This window comes from Penaeus chinensis, chromosome 41, assembly GCF_019202785.1.
Source record: "Penaeus chinensis breed Huanghai No. 1 chromosome 41, ASM1920278v2, whole genome shotgun sequence".
In the NCBI taxonomy this organism is placed as follows: domain Eukaryota; kingdom Metazoa; phylum Arthropoda; class Malacostraca; order Decapoda; family Penaeidae; genus Penaeus; species Penaeus chinensis.
In genome coordinates, this window is record NC_061859.1 from 8513036 (window position 1) to 8534226 (window position 21191).

General features: G+C 41.2%; 1 protein-coding gene across 1 annotated transcript; it reads left to right on the forward strand.

The window, feature by feature from the left end:
• Positions 1-622: 622 nt before the first annotated feature.
• On the forward strand, positions 623-11435 carry LOC125047551 (malectin-like). Its single transcript, XM_047645826.1, has 6 exons — positions 623-805; positions 1043-1059; positions 5669-5823; positions 6242-6424; positions 6563-6620; positions 7101-11435. The coding sequence occupies exons 1-6, from the start codon at positions 687-689 to the stop codon at positions 7352-7354; spliced, it is 786 nt and encodes a 261-aa protein (XP_047501782.1). The 5' UTR covers positions 623-686; the 3' UTR covers positions 7355-11435.
• Positions 11436-21191: the final 9756 nt, after the last annotated feature.

Genomic DNA, 21191 nt, shown 5'->3' on the forward strand with positions numbered 1-21191 from the left:
TATTATGCGTATAATTTCCGCTCTCACAAGGTAAATTTGGAAATAATACGCCAATATCTACCCCGGGCTACTATGACGTCACCACGTGGCTATTGGTTCTCTGGTATATAGCTTCTTTTCTCTTAACATCATGGTATTTATATCATACAGAAGACTATTTCCTGATTTCTGACACACGGGGCCTCTAAATGCAAACTCAAACAAACAATTATCCTCATCAGAATTTAAAGATATTGGAATTCCTTGGTGCGAGTAAACGCGCCAACGCCACGTCTGCGAGTAATAATAACCTCGTCAGAAACATTTATAACCTAAAGCCATAAAATAGATTAACTCGCGTGTAACATCACGCGAAGAGAAACATGTAGCGATGTTTATCAATGTATTTCCTTGTAGCCAATCAGCTGGCCCAGCGTGGTGGTGGCCGTTCTTATAGCTTATTAAACTCATAAAAAAATCAAGTATCCTCTCCCTCGAAAAAAATACTATAGAACTAAAAAATAAGTTCAAAAGTTATTTTAAGGTTGAGAGGTTTCCAATTCGTGTTCAGCACCGCCTAAGCGAAAATACCTCTAGTAACAAAAGCTAAAAGGACGACCCCAGTAGCAGACGACAGCTCCAAGCAAATTGTTGACAGCGTTACGAACCTGTGGAATCAAGCCGCCAGCCGTCACCCAGGGAGAGCTATGGAAAATAAAAGATATATTCATTCTTTGCTCTTATTATTGACTTTTATTGCCAAGGCGTGTGGTCTTGGAGAGGTCATATATGCTGTGAATGCAGGTGAGTGCCCGCTTCAGACGTAGTAAGCGTTTAAATATTGCTTTTGTTGTACCGGTAATGCCAGTTTGCCCTGATAGGGAGTTGCGATAAAGAATAAATAACAAAAATTTAAACTATCCCATGGCATGTCGTTCGGGGTTTCGAGTTCATCTTTTCCTATGACCAGTGGTGTTTACTCCAGTGTATGAATATGTTAACCATCACGATGATTAATGGTGATTAAAAGGAAAAAAATTAAAAGGTTACATTTCTTAAACAGCAATAAACTGTGGGAAAGTAATTGGGTCCAAACCCGATTTACTTCACGTTGTACGAAAATAGGCAGTTGTATGAAATTTTTGCAGTTAAAATTTTCCCCAAAAAAAATATGGTATTACTAAATTTATTTGGTCAGTCACAAAGTAGTAATAACACCAGAAACTCTTTGAATTCTTTAGTCTTAACAACTTATATAATGGATGGTAAAAATTTTTGTTTTCGATGAAAAAAAATTAGAAGGGAGTTTCTTAGATAACATCGCCTAGTGTTTAGTAAATTAATTTCCACTGAAGTGGCTGGTTGAAAATTTAAAACCGTTTACAACTGACTTTGGAAATGCAGGAAAGCTCAAGGATTCTAAAAAAATATAAATGATTGTAAGGGCTAAACTTCTCCAAAAACTACAACAAGCTTTGATTAACAGTAATAAGCCAACAGTAGTCCGACCCATTGAGGCACATCGATTGCTCTGGCATAGCCAAAAAACCTATCCCCCCATAAAATTGGAAACAGAGCTGTTTTGTTGCTATTCAAACCAAAGGGAAAGTGTATGGACTGCTACCTTGCCAGAAGCTAAAAGGAAATTGAAGTGGTGCCAGTTTGTTTTTGATAGCAATACCCTGTATGAAATTGTACCTTGAATTTAGTTTGAGAAAAAAAACAATATTTATTGATATGGAAAATGAATAACCGATGTAGATTACCTAATATTTAAACTGTATTTTAGAAGAAATTTTTTCAAAATGAAATTTATAAAAACCATACTTATAGGTAAATTTTTTTAACTTCCACTACATTTTGTATACAAAAGTTTATTGTAAAAAATTACCCCAGGCTTAAAAATCAGTAAAACTTGCCCGAATAAGATAAAAAAGGGATAGTGGTTACCATTCATTCAATTAATGAAAAAGGTATGTGCCTGGAATGCTTGCAGCTCTGGGCGGATGGGGTGGAAGAGATATTGGGCAAAAAACTTAATAATCAATCATCAATTATATAAAGCTTGAATTTTACTGTAATATTAAACTCCTGATACTGGCTGGAATGGATAAAGACAAGAAATTTTTGCCTAGATTGATTATAGTATAAGCCCAGTTTGGTAGTTCTAAGGCTTAAATTTAAAGGGGTACCACATTTAGGTTTTAAATCAATTAAAGATAAAGAAATTTTAAATTCTGACAAATTTGGTGGACGTTTCCCAAATGCCTTGTTGAAGAGTTCCTGAATAGAATAAGCAATCACAGATTGCTAACACGTCCCTTTCAACCTCTCCCTCATCTCTCTCCACCTCCTCCACCTCCCCCCACACTCTCACACACTCTCCCACACTCCTCTTATCTCCCACCTGTTTTCTGCCTCTCTTCCTCTCCTCTCTGTTCTCTCTCTTTTCCTCACACTTTCACCTCTCCTCATCTCTCTCTCTCACCTCCGACCTCCCTTGCACCTCTCTCACTCTCACTTCCACTCATTCTCCCTCTCTCTCATTTCATCTCCCCCTTCTCCTCTCTCTCTCATATACTCCAAATCTCTATTCTCCTACTACTTCTTTCTCATTTACTCTTCTTCTTCTCTACTCCTTTCTCCTCTCCTTCCTCTCTTTTTTCCTCTCCCATCCCACTCCTTCTCTCTCTCTCTTTCTCCCCTCTCATCGCACTCCCTAATCTCTCTCCTCCTCTCTCCTACGCGTCTCCTCCTCTCACCAGTCTCCCCTCTATCTCTCTACTCTCTCCTCCTCCCATCTCCTCTCCCCTCTCTCTCTCACTCTCCCCTCTCCCTCTCTCTCCCTCTCCCCCTCTCCCCTCTCTTCCTCTCTCTCCTTCCCTCTCCTCTTCCTCCCTCCTCTCCCTCTCTCTCTCCCCTCTCTCCTACTCTCTCTCCATCTCCCTCCTCTCATCCTCTCCTTCTCATCCTCTCTCCCCTCCTCTCATCCTCCTCTCCTCCCTCTCCATCTCTCCCTCTCTCTCTCCTCATCCTCTCTCTCTCTCTCCCCTCCTATCTCCCTCCATCCTCTCCCTCCCTCCCTCTCTCCTCTCATCACTCTCACTCTCCTCCACTCTCTCCCTCTCTCTCTCTTCCTCCCTCCCTCCCTCCTCTCCCCTCTCCTCTATCTCTCCTCATCTCTCCTCTCCTCTTCTCCTCTCCCCCTCTCCTCATCTCTCTCCCCTCCCTCCCTCCTCTCCTTTCTCCTCTCTCTCTCCTCCTCCTCCCTCCTCCTCCTCTCTCTCATCCCCCTCCCTTCTCCTCCTCCTCTCTCCTCTCCCTCTCCTTCTCCCCTCTCCTCCTCTCCTCTACCTCCTCTCTCTCCTCCTCTCTCCCTTCCTCCTCCTCTCATCCTCTCCTTCTCCCATCTCCTCTCTCTCCCCCTCTCCTCTCTCCTCTCTCCTCTCCCCTATCCCTCTCTCCCCCTCTCTCCTCTCTCCTCTCACCTCTCTCTCTTCCTCTCTCTCTCTCTCCTCCTCTCTCTCTCTTCGTCTCTCCCTTCCTCCTCCTCTCTCTCTCCCTCTCTCTCTCTCTCTCTCCCCCTTCTCTCTCTCTCTCCCTCCTCTCTCTCTCTCCCCCTCTCTCTCTCTCTCCCCCCCCCTCTCTCCTCTCTCTCCTCTCTCCCCTCCTCTCTCTTTACTCTCTCTCTCCTCTCCCTCTCCTCTCTCTCCTCACTCTCTCCTCTCTCTCTCTCTCCTCCACCTTCTCTCTCTCTCCCCTCTCTCCTCTCACTCTCTCTCCTCTCTCCTCTCTCCCTCTCTCCCTCTCTCTCCATCATCTCCTCTCTCTCCCCTCTCTCCTCCTCTCTCCTCTCTCTCTCTCTCTCTCTCTCCTCATCTCATCATCCTCTCTCTCCTCACTCTCCTCCTTCTCTCCTCTCCTCTCCTCTCTCCTCTTCTCTCTCTCACTCTCCTTCCTCTCTTCACTCTCTCTCTCTCCTCTCTCTCTCTCTCTCTCTCCCTTCTCTCTCCTCTCTCTCTCCTCCTCTCTCTCTCTCTCTCACTCTCTCGCTCTCTCTCCCCTTCATCTCTCTCTCTCCCTCCTTTCCTCTCTCTCATCCGCTCTCCTCTCTCACTCTCCACCTCTCTCTCGCTCTCCTCCTTCTCTCTCTCTCTCTCTCCCTCTCCTTCTTCTCTCCTTCTCTCCTCTCCGCTCCTCTCTCTCTCCCTCTCATCTCTCCTCCTCTCTCTCTCTCCTCTCTCTCCTCTCTCTCTCTCCTCATCCCTCTCTCTCTCTCTCTCTCTCCCTCTCTCGCTCTCTCTCTCTCTCCCTCTTCTCTCTCTCTCTCTCCCCTTCCCCTTCTCCTCTCCTCTCCTCCTCTTCCTCTCTCTCTCTCCTCTCTCTCCTTCCTCTTCTCCTCTCCTCCCCTCTCTCTCTCTCTCTCTCTTCCTCCTCTCCTTCTCTCCCTATCCTCCTTCTCTCTCTCCTCCTCTCTCCTTCCTCTCTCTCTCTCTCACCTCCTCTCCTCTCCTCTTCTCATCTCTCCTCTCTCTCTCTCTCCCTCTCTCTCTCTCGTCTCCTCTCCTCTCTCCTCTCTCTCCTCTCTCTCACCTCTCCTTCTCATCTCTCTCGTCTCTCCTCCTTCCTCCTCATCTCTCTCTCTCCCTTCTCCTTCCTCCTCTCTCATCTCCTCTCCTCTCTCTCTCTCCTCTCATCCATCTCTCTCTCCCTCTCTCTCTCTCCTCCTCTCTCTCTCCCTCTCTCTCGTCTCTCTCTCTCTCCCCTTCTCTCTCTCCTCTCTCTTCCCTTCTCACTCATCTCCTCTCTCTTTCCTCTCTCTCTCTCGCTCTCTCTTCTTCCTCATCTCTCTCCTCTCTCTCTCTCTCCTCTTCTCTCTCTCGTCTCTCCACTCTCACTCTCTCTCTCTCTCCTCTCTCCCCTCTCTCTCTCTCTCACTCTCTCCCCCCCTCTCTCTCATCTCTCTCCTCTTCTTCCTCTCTCTCTCTCTCCCTCCCTCTTCTCTCTCTCCCCACCTCCCCCCTCTTCATCTCTCTCCCATCTCTCCTCTTCTCTCTCATCTCTCCCCCTCTCTCTCTCTCCCCCTCTTCTCTCTCCCCCTCTCTCTCTTCTCCCCCTTCTCTCTCTCCTCCCTCCCCTCTCTCTCTTCCCTCTCCACCCTCTCTCGCTCTCTCTTTCCTTTCATCTCTCTCGCTCTCTCTTTCCTTTCATCTCTCTCGCTCTCTCTTTCCTTTCATCTCTCTCGCTCTCTCTTTCCTTTCATCTCTCTCGCTCTCTCTTTCCTTTCATCTCTCTCGCTCTCTCTTTCCTTTCATCTCTCTCGCTCTCTCTTTCCTTTCATCTCTCTCGCTCTCTCTTTCTCTTCATCTCTCTCGCTCTCTCTTTCCTTTCATCTCTCTCGCTCTCTCATTTCCTTTCATCTCTCTCGCTCATCTCTTTCCTTTCATCTCTCTCGCTCTCTCTTTCTTTCATCTCTCTCGCTCTCTCTTTCCTTTCATCTCTCTCGCTCTCTCTTTCCTTTCATCTCTCTCGCTCTCTCTTTCCTTTCATCTCTCTCGCTCTCTCTTTCCTTTCATCTCTCTCGCTCTCTCTTTCCTTTCATCTCTCTCGCTCTCCCCCTCTCTTAGAACTTTTTAAATTGAAGATAATATGAAAGTAAAAGGTGAAGTAATTTTAAATATGTCTAAATGACTGATTTCTGTTTTATACTGTTTCCAGATCTTGTACCAAACTGAGAGATACCACCACTCAACTTTTGGTTATGAAATTCCTCTCAAAGGAGATGGGGACTATGTTTTAGTTCTCAAGTTCTCTGAAGTTTATTTTAATGCACCAGATCAGAAGGTATGTTTTCCTTGTTTCAGAATCTGTAGTTCATTACAAAATGTAAATCTATACTATCAGCAAATATGACCTAGCTGTACAAACATTAGTTACTTTGTTATTCCTAAAAAGGAGATATAATAAAAAAAATCATATTCTTTTGATTTTAGGTTTAAGTTTGTGATGAAAAAACAATATCATACTGATATAAAAAAAAAAAAAAAAATCTAAATTTTAATAGAAAATATGTATTGTATCAGGGCTTGCCTCCACACTTGCATGCCGTTGTGATAAACAGATGTGGAATGCTTCTCATGATGGACATGAAAATGACGTGTAGGAGATAAAATGCTCCATCAGGCGATTGATATTCTAAGTGTGTCTGTAAGTGTAATAGAACAATCTTTTCCAGTTAATAAGCCCTTTGCCATATTTACAGGTGTTTGATGTATCTATGAATGGAGACCTGACAGTTATTCCTGCGCTGGACATCTTTGGCCGTGTAGGACGTGGTGTAGCACACGATGAGTATGTTCCCTTCACCATTGCAGGCAACACGCTCATAGTCGGAGGGCAGGAAACCACCCTCCGAGGTAGTAAACTCAGGGTTGATTTTGTCAAGGTATGTTCAAAGGGAATACTTTGAAGATGTTTTGTGTCTGACTTGCCTATTGATTTTGGACAATTCAGATTTTAAAATATTGTTCCATGTATTATATTTGTTATGCTTGTGTGGTTTATATCTTCTCTGTTATTCCAGGGCTATAGGGATAACCCGAAAGTAAATGCAATCTTTGTCATAAAAGGAAGACTTGATGGTGAGTTTGGAAATGCTTAACTGCACTTGTGCTCAGTTATTGCATACAGCATTTTTCTGATATATAGTAATTAAGAATAATTATCCTTTTTTTTTATAGTATGAAAAAAAGGTTTTAGAATGTATGAAATTAAGGTCTGATAAATGCAGTAATTCGAGAGATATTTCAATTTTAGATTTTGAGGAATCAATTATTGAGCAAAGGTAACCATTCAGTTTGCTTTTGGTAAGAACTTACAAATTAGAATTCTAGTGATATGCAAGAATATAAGTAATTGAAGATTGAAAGCGAATTGCTTGTAGTATTAAGCATATGTATGTATGCTTATGCATGACCGTGTGTGTGTGTGTGGGGGGGGGGGGGGTGCTGCATAAGCACCTGTATGTGACACATATACAAGATATCAGTTGTCATTTTATAAATGTGCCTTAAATCTTTGAAAAATGTCAAATGGATATATGATGACTCCTACTTTTGCAGATGTTCCCAAGCTACAGCCATTACCCAGAGAAGAGGACTTAGACAATGACATCGAGGAGCCACGACCGAACACCAACAGCTTGAACCAAAATGCCAATAACCAAAATAACAAACAACAGTCTACGGCCAAACGTCGCCCTAGTGGGCCCCGGACCCCAGACCCGTATGCCTCAGATGACACTAGCTCAATGCTGCCTGTGTTTGTGGCTATAGGGGCAGCTGTGCCCATTCTCTTTTGTCTGTGCAAACTGTGATGACTGCGTTTCTTGTGGATTTGCCAGGGGTCAGATCTAATGTTGTATTAAGTCTAGTTTCTTCTTTTGTATACTTATGATCATTTTATTTATACCATTGTTTGCAAACAATACTTGCCAGTGAAGAAGATATTTGATTAGTGTAAGTTACTTAAAAAAAAAAAAAAAAAAAAAATTCTGAGGTTTTCAGAAAGTGTAAATGGCCAAATGATGACAGTATTAGAATGATAGTGAGTATTTATAAATGTTCATATAATCCTTACATACTAAGGATCAACTTTGGTGCTCGAAATTTATTTTAAACTAACACTGTTCATAAAACCAGAGTATGCATTGAGATTTGAGTCCTCTTGGTGGATCAAGATGGAGCTTGGATATCGGGAACTGCAGTGAGAGGGTAGGTGTACTGTGCCATTATTTTTACTAGTCTTGGTGGTGCTTACAGTCTTGTATAGCAACAAAGTGTAATGATGTGTGGGCCATTGATGTATTGTCTTCTTTTTTCATTATATAAACACCAAAGATTCCCAGTTAAGTACACTGGAGGCTTTAAAGTGTTTCCTGGAGTCCTTGAAGCAAGCATTTGTGAATAGTTAAAATTTCAGCTCCTTTTAAGATGCAATGAGGGATACTGTTTATATGGTAAGGATTTTCCTGATTGCATTTTATATTTGGTTAAGTAAGCACTGGTAATTATTGAAAGTGTACTTGTAGTTTCTTTTTTCTTTTTTGTTTTTCCTTTTTCTTTAAATGTGACAGAGGGTTTTGACAGGTGATTGATAATGGCCCAAATGTTAGTAAGATAATTGCCTGTATTTTTGTAAATGTGACCGATCCTTTCTGTCCAGGATTCCACGTAAGAACAAGATGACATGTACGAGAATTCTTGTCATATTGCGTCCATTACTTAAGATAAGGGGATTAATTACTTTTTAACAAGTGTTGACATGTAGTTATGTATGAGCAGGATCATATTTCTTATATTGGAAAGGAAAATGAACCTTTTGTAGTTGATATGACAGCACAATTTAATTGGTTGTTGCTCATCCACAGTTGAGATTTTTATTTTGTCAGTAGCGCTTGCACAATATTCATATGGGGAGCCCCCTATCAGAGGAAATACGTAATCCCCACCATGCACGATTAGATTATGCATTATTGTCTTATCAGTGTTATTTATTAATTTTTGTAACGGTTCATTTATTTGTTTATGTATATATTTTTAACCCCCTTCCCTGTTTGCGCTACTGTGTACAGTTGGTACTGTAAGTTATGCTACTTAAAGGGTAGGGAATGGACTTGAATTGGTAGTTTTTTCACCAAGTTGTTTACAAAGATCAGTTTGTTTTCTTGTGTTTCTGTGATACATGACATTCTTTCGATCAGTATCCACAGTTAGAATAGCTGCATAGTATAAAAAGATGCATATTTAAACTTTAAATGTTTAAAAAGAAGAGTGAATCGGCTCATATTAGTATTTTCTATCATTACTTGAAGAGTTTATAGGTGATATTACATTTGGTTTATTTCTTTGAGTTAGCTCACACATGCATATGAATCATGACATAGAAGCCTATGAATGGGAAAAGTTGTAATGATTTGATATGAAGTATTAAGTATTAATATTGCTAAGAATCATGAAAATTAGCATGATGTGAGAGTTAATGATTTTGAGTTATTATACTGTACTTACAATCTTTTATTTCTTTTAAGTTATATTAACAATGCCAATATATTGTTAATGATTTATAAGTTACCAATGTTGATATTCACCATTTTATTGTGGGAAAAAAATTTGGTGCCATTTCATTCATAGCCTCTCATCTTTATGAGGATCAGTCAGGGTAATGTTGGGTATTGATATTTTTTGTTTTTATTTGTTATAACTTGTTTTAGAGAACTGGGGGACAAGGTTTTACCATACTTTTTTAATGGTCAAAAGTACAAAAATTATGAGGGATTTCATCCAAATTAGTTCCTCAAGGATAGGCTGTTGGAACAAATTTAATGGCTTTCATTATAATTTTCTTGACTGTAATATAATACACAGATGGACCTGTTGGTGTTGGAAGAATCCAGTCTTATTCTATTGCAAAGCTTTCACTTGTGATTTTAAGGAAGATAATGAAGTACTGGAAAGCTGACAGCAGTGTTTGTTGAGTGTGTATTCTTTGGTTTTGCTGTTTAGGTTTTTGCATGGCGGTTGTTTGTAAGCTGCTTATTCTGTTGGATTGGCTTATGAGTATGTGTAAACAAATTGGGCATTAAAAGCTGTTTTTTTTGTAATGGAATATCTGGTTGACTAGGCTACAACAAAAGCTGGAAAAAATCTGGATTCTTGAGATGATGCTTTGGCACAAATGCTGTAGTGAATAATATTTTTTTCGTTAATGAATTCCAACCGGAGGAAATTATCTTTGAACAAAATTATTTATAATAATGCCATTTTTTAATGTAGTTTTGTTTTTTCTGGGTCATTTTTATAAATACTTTATTTTACTTTTGCTATCTACAAATTTATATTAAAGAGATTTGTATTTGTAGTGAGATTGTTATTTGTTGGTGAAGTTTGAAGTCTGTATGGAATTCATAAAATGGGCTGTAATATTTTTATAAGGGCATATTCTGAGTGTATTTCTTTTTTAAAGTAATAATAAAATCAATTATTCAGCACTCCCTTTGGGATAGGCTAGTTTACATCTTTAGGTCTCTGAGTCACCCTTGTAGTTGAGCTTGTTAACAGTGAACATGGTATTAGTTCAGCATCCTCCTTCAACTCTTGTACCATTTTATGTATTGTGTTGTCTCAAACTGTTCTTTTTCAGTGCAGTTTCTTTGATTGTTTATGACACCTTATGCACAATATTCAGATGAAACAGAGGCTACAAGTGGTTCTGCGTTGCACAAGGGACACCACACAGGTTTTTTGCTGGATGAACAGTTGGAGGAAGTATCTGTGTGTTGTATCTGCTTGGTGGATTAGCTGGCAGGAATACAGTACATTTTAAGGGAAGGGAAGGGAGGGGAGGGAGATTCAAGATCGTGTTTGGTAAAGTTTTGCCACATTCTTAAGGGGGGGGGGGGGTTGGTCTTTGAATTAGAATGAAAAGGCCTTATTTCTTGAATTTATATATTCAATTTACGAGAGGAGTGAATTAGGAATTGATTCTCAAACTTGTCACTTGGTAATATTAATGTTAAGACATGCTTAAATTAAGTATCACCGTAAGGATTACTTTTGCATTCCAATCAGGCATTCCTTTTGTTTTATAAGTTATATAAAAGTGATATTTTAACAAATACAAACCATAGTCCTCTTCTCCTTTATCTCACAAGAGACAAGCAAATTATCTATCTGTAACCATTAAATACTGTCTTTATAACATATTTGAATATTTAATCCACACTTGATCTCGCCCACAAGCTTGCTTAAATGTGGCATCACTTTATGGAAATGGAGTTGAATCATAGCACACTTACTCTTGTCAACTCTTGGCTATTGGTATGGCTCATCCATGTGTTTTGAAGTTTTATTGACAAAGTCCTGTTTTTGTCAGATGTGTTTTCTAGATGGCTCTCTCATACTGACTCATTCAGCAAAGGCTGTTATTTGTATTTTGTTCATGGTGTGTAAGTTGATTTTTCTCTGCTGTGACTGCACAAACATGGAAAAAATGGTAATTAGCTTTTTTTTTTTTTTTCTTTTCTTTTTTCCATATGGAGTAAGGAAAAGGCTAGTCAGTGTTCAGGGCAGAACAGCAGTGAAGCCATACTGTGACATTTCATAATCTCATGCTACATGTAGTTAGTCATCAAGTCAGTCATCTTCAAGTCATCTTCAGATGTATTATTGATGGGTAAGGGTGACTATGCAGATTATTTATCATATAGTTTTTATTTTGATACATTGGTATGGATTTTGTTGCAACTCCTGTACAAGTGAGAACATTTGAAAGCTCATTACACTCATTCAAATTGTTTTAGTGATGGCTTTGCTTCTGTTGAGTGCCCAGTGGCCATTTGTGTTCAAATTTAAGGGACCTGTTGTAATTCATGAAAGAAAATAAAAACAGGTAATGGCTGTTGATACTTTTATTTCCTTTTTTTTATTATTTATGACAAAGGCTTGAAAGGCCGAGATAACTCTACTAACATTAACAGTATATCCATCTAGCTTAAAGCAGTTACCTAAAAATGTTAAGATATGAAAGTATATACCATTTTCAGAAGGTATTTTTACTATACATTCCTTCCTCAGACGCATACATATCCTTCACTTGATCTAACCTCTTTACCTTACCTGACCTTAAGCCATTCACTCATCGACTTCTTTGCCCAGCTTTAGCAACTAATCACTAACTCAACCACCCTTCACTAACATTTACTGTTGTGCTACATGACCTTAGATGTCTAGCACATTTATTTTGCTTTTAACCATTAACCATTTACTATACATTTGCATACAGTTTGAATCAGGTGACCTTGAGCACCCGCTGTAGTTTTTTCCAGGGGCAGAAGTTTTGAAGCTGAGAGGAGTGACTTGAGACACTTCTGACACGCATCACCCTTCTGGAATTGGGAGATTCATAATTTTGAATATTTTACCATGCTGTAAAAGAAGTATTTTTGAGGGAGATGAAATGGGCAAAAATCAATTAAGTTTTCATGTTCATGTCCACTGAGTGACCTGTAAAACAATCGTTCTAAGAAAAAGGAATTAATCTCAAAATTAGGAGTAAAAAGTCAAATGTTTAAAATGATTCAAAGCAAGCAAGACAAGATGTTTATAATAAAACTGTATAGGAGAGAGAGAGAGAGAGAGAGAAAGTACACCCATCCTCACCACCAAGAACTTTCACATACACATACACATTCACTCACACACACACACACACACACACACACACACACACACACACACACACACACACACACACACACACACACACACACACACACAGATATATTCATGTGCAAGTTCGTTAGCAGAATCAACTCGCGATGCGGAGAGGCCGACGTTTCTCAAGCGGTCGCGGCGAAAGAGCTTTTCAATGATTACACCTTTGGAACACGAGCCAAGGAGACAAGTCTCGTCTTCTCCCTCGACGGCAACCCTCACAGAAGCTAACATGGTGTATAAGACGGCGGGAATCGTCAAACCACATAAGTCTCTCTCCGGGCGTAATCGGTGAGATAAAGGGAGAGGAATTCCTTTTCCTTATAGATACGGGCGCTTCCATCAGCGTTCTCTCTCTGAAACTAGTGACTGAGTTAGGCTACGAGAAGGAAGATCTGGAACCGCCATACCCCGATTCCCCTGCCTATGAGATCGGATACTTGGATCTCCCTTTCAGGATAAACAGCTTTGAGTGCGAGATAAAATTCATAGTGGTGGATATTTCAAATAACTTGCTGGGTCAGGATGTTCTTCAGGGCTTTTGCTGTGTCATTGACCTGGACAACTACTATGCCGACTGGGTGTTTCTAAGCGTACCAACGGGAATAGCGAACATTAATGGCAAAGACGTCAAAGTGAAGATCGACACAGGTAGTGAACTATGTATAAAAGGTACCCAGGCTCAGGCGAAGGAACTCAATTTGTCCCTGACAGAAGCACCATCCGACTTCATAGTTACCTATGTTAATGGTGAAGAAGCCATTCAACACATATCCGAGGAGGACGTTTGCGTTAAGGCATTCGGGAAAGAAAGTGAGCTTATGATTGTAGTCAGAGAAAAATCCATGATAAAGGATATCTGCATGGGAGTTCCGTTCTTCTACGGGGCAAGGCTGCAGTTCACGCAGGATGGAGAGCTTGAAGTAGAGTTCCCAGTTTAGAAATCAGATAAGCAGCCTGCTGCGACCGCCACAGAGGAGCCTTGCAATAATCAAAATGAAAATATCCCATTGCACTGACACTATTTTTGTATTAAAATAATTACAAAACATAAATCATTGAAAAATTAAGATAGAAAAAAAGAGAAAAGAAAAGAAAAGAAAAACAAAAACAAAAAGAATATATTATATATATATATATACATAAGTGGAATTCATAAAGAACGTAATTCATCAACTCGCTAGTTGATCCTAGCATTTCTTTTGTATTTCTTCCCCCCCAATCCTTTGCCTGTTGTTGTCGTGGGGGGGGGGGGGGGGGGGCTTAGGAGACGAAGACTGAGACCCAATGATGGGGAACTCCTCAACCTTGGGACTCAGCCATCGACTCAACTAATTTTGCATGGTCTTTTTTCCGACTCATACTTTTTGTTTCAGTTTCTTCACCAATCCCTTCTACTATCCACCTCCTAAGGTGTGAGAGCCATGCTGAAAGGATGAAAGGCTGACTTTATGTCAGTCCTGAACGGCCTGAGGGAACCATGGGCACGGTATTCCCCTGCCTTACCTGGCCCTTACCCCTCAAGGGGACCCTGAGGGGTGGACTATTTTTTTCCCCAACATACTCCAGGCTTATCATGGCCAATAATGAAGACATAACCCCAATCTTAGGGGCAATGAGGCTTGCCCCTTTATTAAATAGCCCCAATCCCAGCTCTCCTTTGACCACGGCTCCGAACACTGCAACAACTCCCCCATCATCAATGCATACTAGTACAGTATCAACCCTAATCAACAACCAACCCCCAGGAGACATTTCTACTCTCCCAACATGCTCAACTTCAACACCTTTACTCCCACAACCTTCTTCATCAACCCCCCCCCCCCCCATCCCTTGCCCGTTGTTGTCGTGGGGGGGCTTAGGAGGCGGAGACTGGGACCCAATGCTGGGGAACTCCCCAACCTTGGGACTCAGCCATCGACTCAACAAATTTTGCATGGTCTTTTTTTTCCCCTCCTACTTTTTCGTTTCTGTCCCTTCACCAACCCCTTCTATTATCCACTTCCTAAGGTGTGAGAGCCGTGCTGAAAGGATGAAAGGCTGACTTTGTGCCAGTCCTGAACGGCCTGAGGGAGCCATGGGCACGGTATTCCCCTGCTTTAGTTGTCTAGCCCTTACCCCTCAAGCGATCCTGAGGGGTGGACCATTTCTCTCCCCAACATACTCCAGGCTTATCATGGCCAACAATGAATAACCAATAACCATTAACCATTAACCATACCATTATTAGAGGCAATGAGGCTTGCCTCTTCATCAAATAGCTCCACCAATTCAAACTCGCCCGATTCCCTGACCCCAGGCTCTCCTTTGACCACGGCTCTGAACACTACAACTAATACCCCCTCCTCAATGCCAACTAGTACAGTATCCACCCTAATCAACACCCCAGGAGACATTTCTACTCCCAACATGCTCAATTTCAACAACTATACCCCCACAACCTTCTTCATCAACTACCCCATCCTCCCTTATTACTACCTTACAACCTTATTGCCCACCTCCCCATAACACTACCCCCCTCAACACTACTCCCTCCTCCACACGTCCCCGCCCTTCTACTACCCCCACCTCTACAAGAATCCTAAATACCCTATTTAGCCCAGCCAAATGGGACCGATTTTTCGTGATCCCTCCCACAGCTCCCTACTCTCAAAACACCCTCCTCTTCCAACAATGCCTCCAAAAACAAGTAGGCAAAGTCTCTTTCCGCAGCCGACCCGACTACTCCCGTCTCGTCACAGTAACAACTGAAAACCAAGATATAGCATTAACAAAACTAACTGATCTATGTGGTAATCCCATCCCTACAGAACCTCATCCAACCCTCAATACTTGCACCGGAACTGTCTCTATCTCCCCAACACCTTCCCCTCTCCCTTCCCGCACTACCCGCAGCAGACAGAATAAACGTTCCACCCTGCCGATATCCATCTTCCTCCTACTCATATTCTCCCTACAGCCAATCCTCCTACCCCATCCCAACAAAACCCATTCCCCCTGACTCCAGCCCCACCTATATTAACCCTCCCACTATCCCCTCTATCCCTTCCACTCCCTCCTGGATACACACGTGAATCCCTCATGTCACAAGTACCCTCTTCCCCAGACCCTCTACCTCCCGACACCCCTCCTGATACAACACCACCTCCCCAACCTCATTCTTTATCCCACCCTCTAGCACCTTCCCCTTCAAATTCTCCAACACGCACTGCAATCTTTGCCAGTAAATCAATGAAAGTATAACTATCCTTCATTGGAACATTCGCGGTTTCAGAATGTTTCAATGAAAGTATAACTATCCTTCATTGGAACATTCGCGGTTTCAGAATGTTCCTCTTTCAGTCCCATATATCATGCCCACGTCCTCCCTACATAGACATCCCAACTTATCAGACATCCTTACAGAATCTCACACTTTCTGCTTTGACAACCTGTTTTCCTTCCTCAAACGCATATATATCCTTCACTTGATCTAACCCCTTTACATTACCTCATCCGACCCTAACCCATTCACTCACCAATTCCTTTACCCAGCTTTAACAACTAATCACTAACCCAACCATCCTTCACTAACATTTAACTATAGTCCTATATGACCTTGGATGTCTAGCACATTTATTTTGCTTTTAACCATTGACCATTATTCCCAAATAATTACCCATGCACGTACACCTTTCACACAGCAGGGCAATGCTTATGTTCCAAGTATGTGCTGGCATTCTTTCTTGTGAAAACAGTCCACTCGGATCTTGCGCATCATTGATCATGGCAGGATAAGGTAACTGGTTACTCTCCTTCACAAAGTCAAGTCTTTAATGTCGTGACATATGGCCTAAGCTGATTTGCATAGTAAGAGGAGGCTGCTGCAGCTCCAGTATGTCATAGATTACAGGACCAAGTTACTTTAGAACCTGAAATTGTCCCTTCCAACACTTATCAAGGGCTCTCATTCAAATTTACACAATACTATTCATTTATATATTGAAATTTTCGGCTGTGTCAACATCTAAGGTCATTAGAAACACATTCAAAATACAACGATAGATTGAAAATTGGGGCAAAGCCCCCATGTAAGGATTTTTTTTTGGTTCATAAGATAATGGTTATGAATTCTTTGCATGGTTATTGCATTGTTAAATGTATTGTTATAAAAAATGTGCTAAATGTCAAAGGTAAAGTGTTATGGGGGAAAAGGGTAAAAAGGAGTCTATTATTAGGACAAAGTATGTTAGATGTCAGAGGATGCTGAGCGCTGTGGAACAGTACGAGAGTGCAAAGGGTAAAGAGAGGAGAGCAAGTGGAGCACAGCGGGGACTTGTAAAAGGGGAAGGGGCCAGAGATATTGGGCGATTAGATCAAAAGGAGAGCATCCATGTGTCTGAGAAAGGAAGATTAACACTGTATAAAAAAAACACCATTATAAAATAATGAACGGGGAATATGGGCAGAAATGGTAGTTGGGGAAGTAGAAGAATCCAGATAGTGAGCTAAGGGAAAAAATGAAGGTGGTATAGTATCAGGACGAATGTTAGGAAGGAAGGGATCTGGAGAAGGATGTCGTGACATAAGGGAGTCACATGAGCATCCGGGTGAGAGTGGTAATGGTAAAAAGGGAAAGGAAAAACGGAATGGTGGTGCACACAGAGACGAAGAGGATGGAATGCTTTGGGGGAGAATGGGAGGAAAAGGAGGAGGGGGACATTGAGGAGGATGGATATTGGCAAATACTTTGAATGTAGATGAGGGAGCAGAGCATTCTCTTGGGTCATGTTAGGTAGTTTTGGATGTCTTCAAGAGTTTCTGGAGAGGAGCTGGGTGGGGAGGTCTGAGATAAAAAACACAAAAAAAAAAAAAATCTTGTGAGGAGAAGAGATAAATAGGTGTGGGACAGGATGTGGTAGAAGATGGAGTGGTATGTTTAGATAATTTAGTGTGACAGGTAGAGTGAGGAGAAAGGGTAAGCATCCGGGTAGAGAGTGGAGTATCTGGATTTAGACTGGAAAAGGAACTTGATTGGGGGATAGAGGGAGTTGAGGTAGGATGGTTCAGGGTAGAGGGAAAAGATACTGGGGGAGATGCTGAGACATCAAGAGAAGAGAAGAGAAGAGGGGACAGTTTTGGAATAGGTAGAAAGAAAAAACTGCTTGTTTCCTGTCTGGGCTCATGTAGAGTAAGGCTAAGTTTGAATCTGAACGGCTACCTCAGATTCGACCTTGCAGGCAGAGCAGCTCCTATAAAATTCATTATGGGATTGGCACATGTGCATGACTGAGCAGAGCAATTTGAATGATCATGACCAGGGAGGAGTGAGGTTGGGCAGGCCTAAGTTTGCCAGTGAGCTTAGTCTGAGTAGATAGGAAACTTCGCCTACTTGTTTTTGGAGACTGAATAATTTGTTTATTTTGAGTCAAAGGTGGTCTTCAGTTCTGAAGGTCTGAGTTTAAACAATATGTGAAAATAATCCATTTATTTTCATTCAATATTATGCTTCAGAGACAAAACAGCAATAATAATGATGAAAATAATAATAATATAAGTAACAAAACAAACTTCAATTAATTCCCCCCCCCCCCCCAAAAAAAAAAAAAAAAAAAAAAAAAATATGCAATAGGAATTTAATATAATTGTATCCAAGAATAACTAACACCGCCGAAACCTTATCGAACCGCATGCACCCAAAAAAGCAAGAATTTCCTTTTAAAAAAAGTTGTCACAAGAACCAAGGCCGGTTCGTTTCTAACAACGCTGGGATTTCTAACAATACTGAAACTTTAAAATTAAACAAAATTATAAACAAAACTTTCTTGAAATGAATTACCTCCTCAAAACACATTAGAATTGAATCTCCTTACCATAAAATAAGTGGGAAAAAAAACGTCCACGCCCCTCAGCTACAGTAGGGTGCGTCTCCGTTGTTGTACCTCAGCGATCTGCCCCCCCCCCCCCCCCCCCCATGCCTCCCTTTTCCACCTGTGCGCGAAACAAGTCGACGTGAGGGTTCAGTCAGCTCGTGCGAGCCCGAGCTTTTAACTTATTCGCACAGAGTATACTGTATCTACAGAGGCAATTCTTTTAAATAGAAACACTTTGTATAAAGGAAAAATATTCACAGACATTGTTGGAAGAAGAAGTCATTGTCAGAGTAAGGGGCTGTAGGGGGAATCACAAATAACCGACCCCACTTGGTTGGGCCAAAAAGGGTACTCAAAAGGTTTGCAGAGGTGGAAACCGTAGGACGAAGGTGGTATGGAGAGGGGTGGTATGGAGAGGGGTGGTATGGAGAGGGGTGGTATGGAGAGGGGTGGTATGGAGAGGGGTGGTATGGAGAGGGGTGGTATGGAGAGGGGTGGTACTGTGGGGAGGACAATAAGGTTGAAGAGTGGTAATAAGGGGGGAGTGGGTACACAATGAAGACTGTATAGTAATGGTCAATGGATTAAAATAAAAATAAATGTGCTAGACATCAAAGGTCATGTAGTACCATAGGAAGGTATAGTAAAAGGATAGTGAAGGGCGGTTGAGTTAGTAGTTAGTTGCTATAAGTCACCAATCTAGAGTAATATTGGAAAGGTTAAAGATGGGTAAAGGAGTTGATGAGTGAATGAGTTAAGGTAGGATTAGGTAAGGGGGACTAGATCAAGTGAAGGGTATGTATGCGTCTGAGGAAGGGAAACATGTCGAAGCAGAAAGTGGGATTCTGTAAGGATGTCTGATAGGTTGGGAGGTCGGTGAAGGGAGGATAGGGGGGGGGGGGGGGGCAGGGATAGGGTTAGGGTTACAGCAAAGCGTGGACAGGACAACAATGTGAGGAACTGAGAGAGGGACATTACATAGGAACATAGGGGTGGATCAGAACGTGGCATCAGATAGAAGTGTGTTAGACGGGTGTGGCCAATACGTAAGCCGGCGAGAGCCGTCTCCCAACGTCTGTTTCGATGAAATGGAGCTGACCAGGAGATTGATAGTTTTACAGTATGTAATTTATTCGTGCAAAGACTTGACCAGAAAGATTGCCATCGGGTATATAGGAAGGTTTTAAAGTGGTGATGATAATTAGTGGCTGGAATACGTGAGAAAGTTGTTTGATGCCATGTGTACATAGCGGCGGAGCGTGCCCGAGTGTCAGCCTGTTCATTGCCGGGGATTCCAACATAGCTGGGCACCCAGCAAAATCTGATACGATTTATGGCGTGTGGACAGGTAGAACAACCAGTTCTGGATCTTGCAGACAAGGGAATTGGTCGAGTGCATAGACTGAGAAATGAGGAGTTACGGGAGTCGGTAAAAATAGTGAAAGAGGAAGAAAGGAGTGTGTGTGTTTTAAGGCAAAAAGGATTCAGGAGGGAGAGGGTATTTGAAAGTGCGAGTTGGGGAGGTTTCTGCGAAACCAGCACCGGAGGTGGATTTGGTTAATGGTTAATGGTTAAAAGCAAAATAAATGTGCTAGACATCTAAGGTCATGTAGCACTATAGTTAATGTTAGTGAAGGGTGGTTGGGTTAGTGATTAGTTGTTAAAGCTGGGTTAAGGAATTGGTGAGTGAATGGGTTGGGTCGGGTGAGGTAATGTAAAGGGGTTAGAGTAAGTGAAGGATATATATGCGTTTGAGGAAGGAAAAACAGGTTGCCAAAGCAGAAAGTGTGAGAATCTGTAAGGATGTCTGATAGGTTGGGATGTCTATGTAGGGAGGATAGGTGGGAGAAAGTAGAGGTACGGGCTGCTTCAAAACGTGGGCATGACAATAGAATATGTGGGACTGAAAGAGGAACATTCGGAAACCGCGAATGTTCCAATGAAGGATAGTTATACTTTCGTTGATTTACTGGCAAAAATTGCAGTGCGTGTTATATATACATATATATAATATATAAATAAATAAAATATTATATATACATATGATATATATTATATATATCATATCATGTATATACAATATTATATATACATGATATGATATATATAATATATAAATAAATAAAATATTATATATACATATGATATATATATAAATAAATAAAATATATATGCATATGATATAATATACAAATAAATAAAATATATGATACAATATACAAATAAATAAGATATATGATATAATATACAAATAAATAAAATTATATATTTTATTTATTTATACATATTTTATTTATTTATATATATCATATTTATATATATTATAGTTATATATATTATTTATGTATACACTTTTTTAAGGCGGGAAGTATTTCAAAACTGTCCAATTTTCAGGAGTTGTCTGCTCATGTCTGTAGAGTACTTTTTTACGGTGTTTGTGATCCCTTGAGAACCAAGGAAGTGTATGAATGATAAAACACTCAACCATGTTCATACTGTGGTAGAAAAACTCAATGGACAAGCTAGATTTATTGAAATTTTACTGGATTTCATATTCAGAAGAAAAACCGCAGTTTAAAGTTGAAATTAGCCAGCAGGTTGATTAAGGACGATTTCACCAGTCAGCGGGCATGGACATCAGCATAAGGAAAGACCGTTCATGCAGCTGACCAATCCATTTGAAGGCCTGACGATAGAAGAGGGCATTGTTATCGTGTCACCTGGATACATCTATGTTCAAAAAGACATTAAGTGATATTGGCGCCTGTCTCACTAAAGTACTGCTTATCACAGGAGACGCAATGAATAGCATAGGTGCCCACCTTCGAGGTGGAGGGAAAACTGGCGTGGACCAGGTCGCGTTTACTAGCGAAAGATAAGCCAACAGTTGAGAGGGTGCAGGTGACAATGGAAAGAGTAGATCTCAGTGTAGGCCACCCCAATCCTTTGCCCGTTGTCGTCGTGGGGGGGCTTAGGAGACGGAGACTGAGACCCAATGATGGGAACTCAACCTTGGGACTCAACTAATTTTGCATAGTCTTTTTTCCCACTCATACTTTTCGTTTCAGTTTCTTCACCAATCCCTTCT